The sequence below is a fragment of the Micropterus dolomieu genome, linkage group LG22 (assembly GCF_021292245.1).
Source record: "Micropterus dolomieu isolate WLL.071019.BEF.003 ecotype Adirondacks linkage group LG22, ASM2129224v1, whole genome shotgun sequence".
NCBI lineage: Eukaryota > Metazoa > Chordata > Actinopteri > Centrarchiformes > Centrarchidae > Micropterus > Micropterus dolomieu.
Window position 1 is genome coordinate 34491211 of NC_060171.1, and position 9235 is coordinate 34500445.

At 43.4% G+C, this 9235-nt stretch overlaps 2 protein-coding genes across 2 annotated transcripts in view; one reads left to right on the top strand and one right to left on the bottom strand.

Annotated features, from left to right (window-relative positions):
* ntrk3a (neurotrophic tyrosine kinase, receptor, type 3a) overlaps window positions 1-9235 on the bottom strand; it is a 530438-nt gene that overhangs the window by 423179 nt on the left and 98024 nt on the right. The window lies entirely within an intron of this gene.
* LOC123961912 (breast cancer anti-estrogen resistance protein 1-like) overlaps window positions 795-9235 on the top strand; it is a 72671-nt gene continuing 64230 nt past the window's right edge. Inside the window, exon 1 of the mRNA XM_046037707.1 lies at window positions 795-1280. Within this exon, the coding sequence (XP_045893663.1) occupies window positions 1269-1280 (12 nt within the window). The 5' untranslated portion in view covers window positions 795-1268. The remainder of the gene's footprint in view (window positions 1281-9235) is intronic.

Here is a 9235-nt window from a genome sequence, read left to right on the forward strand (position 1 = left end):
CCATTATTGCATGTTACTAACACAACTTCTCCCCTTTCTGGTAGTCTTGTGCTTTCTCGTCCCTCTCCTCTCTCCTATCACTTCCTGCAGGTTTTCTGGCTCTGGAGCTGTGGAGTCTGGATCTGTGGCAGCTGGTCACCTGCTGCCCCCGTGTTCCTGCTCGACACCCTCTGCTGCAACGACTATTGTTACTAGTCCTATTGTTATTATTGTTATTATAATCATTAACATTATGATTGTTGTCATTAACACTAATATAAATATCTATACCATTTTTCATGTAGTCATTTAGTCTATAGCAACATCACCTTATGTAGGCTGACTCCCTCCCCTCTCTCTCTCCTTCCATCCCTCTCTTTTTCTCTCTGTTCCTCTCTCTCTCTCCTTCACCCCCAAGCGGTCGAGGCAGATGGCCGCCCACCCTGAGCCATGGTTCTGCTCGAGGTTTCTGCCTCTTAAAAGGAAGTTTTTCCTTGCCTCTGTCGCCTAGTGCTGCTTTTGGTGGGAATTGTTGGGCTTCTGTAAATAACATCACAGAGTACGGTCTAGACCTGCTCTTTCATGAAAAGCGCTGTGAGATAACTTTTTGGCGCTATATAAATAAAATTGAATTGAACTGAATATACATCATTTGTAGTAAATTGTCCTTTAAAGGTGTGTTCCATAAATGCCCCTTTGGTACCGTGCAGTGGAGGTGAAGTGCGCTGTAGGTTGTGGGAAGTGAAGTCCTTGCAGTGAGACTGTTCCTTTAAGGCTGGCCGGGATCGTCCCTGTGGACGCACGGCAGCAGACAGCGACAGAGGCGGCGCTCTTCCCAGTCCGCTAACGGTACAGACCTTTCAACATAACGGCGGTCGCTTCACCTCCCGTGTCATCTTTTACTAGCTTTACTGAAACATTCCTAAAGGGGTCGGAGAAAGAATCCGTGGGAGAAGAGAGGAGCGGCGGAGGGACACGCAGGGCGGGAGGCGGAGTAGAGAGAGCCGGGTCTGCTGGACGCTGAGGCGGCCGCGCCGCTGCTGCTGCTGCTGCTGCTGCCGCCGCAAAGCCTGCTTTTTCTGCGGACACATTTTACACTTTCACTCCCGACTCAGCGAAGCCCCGACCCCTCTGTGGAGCTGGATGTTTGCCTTTCCTACAGATTTCACCATGGAATGGATGAAGGAGGACTGACACTTGGGGAGCCGTGAAGAAAAGCTCGATCTGTTGGAAAAGTAGCATCTGGAAAAAGCCCACCAGGAGCCGAGGAGAGTGACAGCAGCAGCAAAATGTCTGTCCCTGTAAGTATGCCAGCCCCGAGGCTCAGGAAATACTTTTTTTCTGTCCTTCAACGTTTGCTATTAGCTGCTTAGGGGTGATTCTTCTTCATGGTAGAGCAAGACTTAACACGGTTTACCAATTGACAGTTCTTCTCCATCCAGCACACACCCAGGTAAACCGTTCCACCAAGCACCACTATTAAAATATCAACTTTCAGAACTGATATTAGCCTGTTGGTCATTAAAATCGCTGGCTGCTGTAAGCCCATTCTGAAAATGCACACTACATTGGACTTTAGTGTTAACGTTACTTGGTTAGTCTGCTGGAAGAACCAATTGACTGCAATGCTCTAGTGTAATACCAGCTAGCTACTGGAGCTTTGCTCATTAGTAAAGGGGCATTAATGTGCCAGGTCTGTGAGTGCTCTTTGGTTGAAGGCCCTATACTGGGTCTGTAGTGTTATACTGTAGCTATTCTGGGCAGGCCTGGCCTGTCAACACACACAGACACAGCTGATCTCACTGCTTGTGTGTGTTCTTGGGATGGATTTATGTCTGGGATGTTTTAGTGCAGGCTGCTGCTGTTGTTCTTCATCACATTCCTCAGGATCTGTTTCACAAACTCTGCCTGGAGTGTGTGTGTGTGTGTGTGTGTTTGTGTGTGTGCGCACGCGCGTGTCAGCCCTGTGTAGTCAGCTACACCACAAATGGAAAACGGCTTACATTTATTGGATGACTTCCATCATTAGGAATGCACACTGGTGACAATGAAATTTCCACTGTCCATGTGGTTGATAATACTTGATTTCCTCAGCAGAGTACCATATGTGTAGTTTCAGAGAACCTGTTGTGCTGTATACACAAGCAGATGTGCACTCCATAAAACACTGCTTCATTATGCCCAGATTCATTGCTAGTACAAGTTGATTTCCAGTGGGATTTCAGAGGGAATTCACGAGTGTGTGCATGTTTGCTCTTGCATTTTTTGTTGCCACAGGCTTTTAAAGCCTTCTTGGAATATGCTGTCAGTTTTTGTAAAATGAAAAGGAAAATATGCTCCTTTCAGGCACTGCCAGTTGATTGTAAAATGCACATAAAGTTAGATATCACCTATAACCAACCAAAGTTGGCATGTACTGTCGAACATGTAGAACATTAGAACAGAATAGCCTATTATAGCTATTAAGGCTTATGCACTAGTAAATAACTAGTGAATCACATATGAAGTATATAAAGGTATGTTTTGTGATGTGTTGTTGATTGACAGCTCTCTCGGCATATCAGAGCCAGCTGTGGTGGTTGCTGCTCTCTACAGAGGACCAGGCTGTCATCTGTATGAATGTATATTAGTCACAGTGTGGAAAGGTGTTGGTCTCCACCCGCTGAGGTGCCGAGGTGGGGCTGCTGTTCACTTTCTCAGTATGGAAGGATGTGTTCTGATCTGCTATACCTGGCATGCACACACAGACCTGCTGCCTCCTGCTGTCTGACGAGACACTCAAACATGTGCGTTCCTGACACGGGAACACAAAGGCAGAAATTGTGATGATGCCATTAAAGTGTGTGTGTGTGTGTGTGTGTGTGGGTGTGGGTGATACAGACAGTGGATTCAGTAGCTCTGTATTTTCCAAAATGTGTTTGCTGACAGCAGTTTGAACGTACATATGGTACCAAATGTTCAGCTGGGTGCTTCTCAAACTGTGAAATATCAGTTGAAAAGCTTACTTTTCAGGATAACCTCATGTTTTACAGTGGTCTCTGGAGGGATACATATGTTTAAGCCATTGGTTAGAAATGTTTCAGTATTGTTTCAGAGAAATCTGTGAGAGCTTGAGCCATAATCCAAAATTGATCAGAAATCCAAACTGGATGAGTCCATTTGCTCATTTTATGAGTTCTACAAAGCTTAGCTTCTAATTTCATTCCAGCATTAGTTGTGTGACAGCAGAATGTGAAGTGTGCTGATATAGGTCACTGAATTGGCTAAGAAATCTGAGGAATGCCCTGATCAGGTCATGAGAATCACTGACTGGTTCCTGTTCTCAGATATCTTTTACAGATCACCTCTGCATAAGAGACCCTGTAAGTATGTTTCTTTAATGTTCTGTAGCCATGCGAGCGGCACAGCTCTGTGGATGGAAGTTCTTCGGTTGGCTGTTCCTCCATTTGTTCCAGACTGAAATATCTCAACAACGTTTGGATGGATGGCTATCACTTTGCTTCACAGGACAAATTATAATAACTGTGGCAAACCTCACTAGCATGGCTTGAGACTCTTAGTTGTGTTTTCATAAAGTCCTCCAGTCATATCATTTGTAACAACTGTCAGCTAATAAACTCGCTGAAATTTAAACACCTCATGTGTCCATGGAACTCCTCTGTAAAAGTAAATTTAAGACTATTGTAACCTTTAAGTGAGTTTAAAACTGCAGTGAAAGAATTACAATTCTACAAGAATTGATTATGAAAATTGTTGGTTAGTATTCTGTTTATCGACTAATCAATAATGCAACCGATTATTTCAGATCCACTCGGTACGATTGGTGCATGATACAAGATAGTTCATTTCTTGTGTTGAATATGTGTTGGCAATGCAGTATGAGCAGTCAAAGAAACGGACTGGACTGTTTGTTGAAAGTCCAGTGAAATGTCATTGGTTGTTTTAAAATATTAATTTAAATGAAGGGATTCTGATGATTGTATAATTTAGGGCTGTGAAAGATTCATGTCTGTAATTACTGGACACACACAAACAGTATTTCATGGTGGTGGTAGTGTTGGTTCAGCAGCATGTTGCCATGGTTACAGAGAAATAATAAGTGTTTACCTACTAGTGGTGTCTGCTGGTGTGCGTGTGCACATGCACACTGTGTATTTGCTCAATAAGCTGGAGCAAGGAAGTGCATTGTGAGGTGTATTTGCTGTGTACTCCAGATGTTCTCAGGTACCGCTCTGTTACTCTGATACTGACATCTGGTACTGACATCATTAGTGACATCACCACAACTGCAGAATCAGCCAGTGACCTCCTAGCTTCCACAGCAACCGTTCCCATGATCCCTCTCACCTGGTCAATGTCACATTTATCTGTGCTGTCACACACACACACACACACACACACACACACACACACACACACACACATTCACAGCTTTCCATGACGCACATGAGCACGGCAGGTTTGCTCCTAGAAAGTGTCTGATTTTGAGAGACTGAGCGTGGGAAAGCTGATGTGGGATGATCCTGAGTGATTGCTCTGCTTCTGTGTGGAGCTCAGCCTAGCTGACTGGCTGGAGGCTCCTCTAGTGTCCATTAGTCTTTTGCTCACGCTTACATGTGGCATCAGAGAAGGGCTGACCTGACAGGTGTTTACATCATTCATGCACACAGACACAATAATAAATGCGTGCATACACAATTCACCTTGAACTCATTGACACCTGAAGCTCACTACCTTTAACAAAAACGTTTTAATTAAATCATTACACTGATGGAAAACATGTAAGTCAGAAGCTCCTGTGACATGAGATAGCTTATACACACACAAACACACACACATATATATATATATAGTAGGGTTGGGCCGATAGACGATGCCATTGGTCCATTGGCGATGGCTGACAGACATCACAACGTAGAGCCGGCATCGTGATTGTAAAACCCCCCCCAGCAAAAAATAATCTCAAATTTTCACATTATACCACCCTTTGAAAGCAGGTATTAATGACCACACACATTCTTCTTATTGTTTTTAAGTATGCTTTGCACCTGCCTCGGAGTTATTCTCTTCTCTTCTCCGACACACCTACGCCTCAGGTAAACACCGCCTCTCTCTACCCCCGTCTGCTCCATTGTCTCTGTCAGCAGTAGGCTGTTTTATAAAGTCGATTGAGAATTTGTGTTTTATCCGTATATTTCCACCTGTGAACCGTTATCACGGCAGCAGGTGAGCCGCACGTCGGCTTATTAATGACGCAGCTATCAAACAACTGAAACCAACATCGGCACCCTGTGTGTTCACTGCTGCTTTACCTGGTCCGTGTGAAAAATATCCACCGTGACTTGTAATGTAAGTTAATAGTCTGCCATTTTTTTTTAACTGAGGTCTGTGCGAGAACACATGCACATACGACAACTGCTGCCCCCCGCGTGTGTTTATCGTCCGATGGAAATTTTATAGACATCGCCCAACTCTATGTTGGAGGCTACGCTGTTGACAAATGTGATTGTAGATTGCATTCAACCGCAGGTCACCAACGTTATCATAGACAGCATGATTTAGACAGATGGGGGTTGAGAAATGGTTTCTCGTAGCTTCGGTTAGAATTCAAGAGTGCTGGTAAAGCCCTCAATATACTTGCTTTTTAACAATGCGTAGGCGTAGACAGGCGTCTGCGATGCAAACGGCACTTTTCACATACTTGCCTGTGTACTTTGCGTGTACCTGGAGGATTAAACCTGAATCCACTAATCCACCAAACATACCCACACTCGAGCAACTGCATACAGTTCATGTGCAATTGTTTAGATGTTCACTTTTTGAGACTGAATCTATTTTATTAACATTTAATCCATTTAGGAAAAGGTTTTATAGCCCACATACAGAACAGCTTTCAATATCTGCCTGTTCTAAGTAACACACACAAGTACAGTAAAAAGGTCTACTATCCAAATCATTCTCAAAATCTAAATATTGGCTCATAAATCGGCTCTTTTTCATTTTAATATCGGCATTGGCCCCCAAAAACCCATATCGGTCGTGCTCTAGTTTTAATTGACTGCATTGTAGTTAGTAACTAGCTAGCTTTTCACTGTCTGGACCAACTCTGCTGTAAAGAGCAGAAGATGCTGTACATAAATACAAACCTATTCTTTCTTTTCTGTGGCAGCAAACACAACACTCAGCCTTTAGTAGGTGTTATACTGCAACCTGAGCTTATCTACTGACTAAAGTAACGTAACTAGACTCGCTTTTACAACAAACCCCCTAGACTCTGTTACACACAGGTTTCCCACAAGCCACCTTCCTTGTAGGGGAAGGCTCGGCCGGTAACACACAGGTGCAGTTAGACTATGTGTGCGCTAACCAGAGGTTTAAATATTCAGCAAAAGTACTAATACCAACCTTACTGTGAAAATACCTCACTACAAGTAAAAGTAGGCTTAGTAAGGCAAAAGTATGCAAGTATTATAGAAAATTTTCCTTAAGTAGTCATTGTGCAGTAAATGTTCCCGTCTGTGTGTTACTATTAAATCTGATGTTTCTTGATTAATATTCCTGCTCTACGAATGTGGATGCTGTACATGTTTCAGGTTGCGCTCATTTTAATAACTTTATATTGGGTAGTTTCTACAGCAGTGCCCCGAGTAAACTTCAGTGTTGTATATGATATACACTCCCCTCCAAAAGTATTGGAACGGTAAGGCAGATTCTTTTGTTTTTATTGTTCAGACATTTGGGTTTAAGATCAAAAGATGAGTATGAGACAAGAGTTCAGAATTTCATCTCTCATTTCCTGGTATTCACATCTAGATGTGTTAAACAACTCAGGACATATCACTGTATTAGACCACAGCATTCTTAGGTGAGCAAAAGTAACGGAACATCCATCGTCAACCGCTTATCCTGCGTACAGGGTCACGGAGCCAATCCCAGCTTACATCAGGCAAAAGGGGGGGTGCACCCTGGACAGATTGCCAGTCCATCGCAACACAAACACCCAGTCACACTTAAGGACAATTTTAGAGACACCAGTTATAACCTAGCTTGCATGTCTTTGGATGGTGGGAGGAAGCCGGAGCATCCTGGGAGAACCCACACAGACACGGGGAGAACATGCAAACTCCACACAGAAAGGCCGGAGCAACCAGAGTTTAAACCCACAACCTTCTTGTTGAGGCGACAGTGCTAACCACTGCACCACCACACCGCTCAGTAATGGAGCAAATAATCTTAAAGTAAATAACATTTAATATTTGGTGGCACAACCCTCTCTTGCAATAACTGCCTCAAGCCTGCGACCCATCGACATCACCAAACTGCTGCATTCTTCATTTGTGATGCTATTCCAGGCTTTTACTGCAGCTTCTTTCACTTCTTGTTTGTTTCGGGGTGTTTCTCCCTTCAGTCTCCTCTTAAGGAGGTGAAATGCAGCTCTATTTCACATGTGTCAAACTCAAGGCCCGCAGGCCGAATTCTGCCCGCCACGTCATTTTATGTGGTCCACGAAAGCTTTAAAGATTTATGATTGTCCTAAAATAAAAGTCTATGCTGCCATAAACTACATCTCCCACAATGTATGTCGATTTTGTGACCCGAGAAGTGACGGCATCCCGCCACTAGCTTGCGATGTTTCCACACCCACTACGGTAATTTTCCGACATGAGATGAGAAATGTATACAAACTACTAAATGTCCAAGACCAGAAGAATTCATGCAGAAGGAAAGCAATTTCACGAATGGTGGGAAAGTGAATAAAAAAACGTTTGTGCTTCAAGGAGAAAACCCGGTAGGCTAGGCCTATGTCTTTTGTGTTATGAGACAGTATCAGTGATGAAGGATTAACGTTAGTTAAGGCTCGTGCAGACAACAAGACTGTCAGCGTTGGCCGATGGCCGTGCCGTTCACACTACACAACTTGCCGTCTTGTGACGGGAGTCCTGGAGTCGTTGTGGCGTTCATACTACGTGACTGATCGGTGACAGGGGGTCACACTACACAAGCTGACAAGGACTCTGTCACCCGACGCTGGTCTCCAAACCACGTTTTGTCAACAAAACACACGTGAAGTGGGAAATGACTCAAACCTACAGACAAAACAGCTGTTGTTTGTTATTGTAAAGACAGCAATTACAAAGACAAAGAATGTGGGTGAAAGAATGGATTAACACACACAGGTAGAAGGGATCGTCTGAGTTACAGAGAGAGCTGGAGGGGAGTAAAAAGTGTTTTGAAATGTGTTGAGTAATTCACACATAATGATTGGCGACCGCAGATCAACCGCTGATTTACTCCCAATCACAGCCCGACGCTCGCCGAGCGGCAAATGGGGCTAAAAATCGTGTAGTGTTAACTAGGCTTAGGCTCCAGTAGCCGTAACGTCTGCATTTTTCCAGGTAATCAAACTGTCTGTCATTAGTTGAATGGATCCCCTCTGCAAGGCTGTGTGCAGCTGGACTATTTGTTTTATGCCACATCTGTCCCTCATGTTATTAGCAGCTCACAGTTATTTGTTTTACCATGGTTCTGCACCTCTGGACTGTGAAAAGTTACTGTAAAAGATTATGTTTGATGATATTTGTCTTTGTTATTTACTTGAAATGTTTGATCTCTGATTGATGGAGTAATGAGGGTTTTTAAATCTGATAAATTCATTTATTTATGTTATAATAACAGAGAAAATTTCTTACTAAGGCTATATTTTTATATCTGATAAATGTCCTTAACTTGAATACATAATCAAATAAAGAGACAGTTATTTAACAATATGTTAAGGAGTAGTTACGTTTATACAGTCTTACAGTTGCAACTGGCGCTTTGAGGGTAACTGTATTGCTTATGTGGCCCTCGGTGAAAATTTGTTTGACACCCCTTCTCTATTGGGTTCAGGTCAGCTGACTGACTTGGCCAGTCTACAACCTTCCACTTTTTCCCCTGATGAAGTCCTTTGTTTTGTTGGCAGTGTGCTTTGGCTCATTGTCCTGCTGCATGATAAACTTCCTCCCCATTAGTTTCAATGCATTTCTGCATAAACTGGCAGACAAAATGTTTCTGTCCACTTCTGAATTCATTCTGCTGCGACCATCATCAGTTCCATCATCAATAAATATTACTGAGCCTGTTCCAGAAGCAGCCATACACACCCAAGCCATGACATGACCTCCAGCATGCTTCACACATGAGCTTGTATGCTTCGGATCATAAGCACTTCCTTTCTTTCTCCACACTTTGGCCTTTCCATCACTTTGCTAGAGAT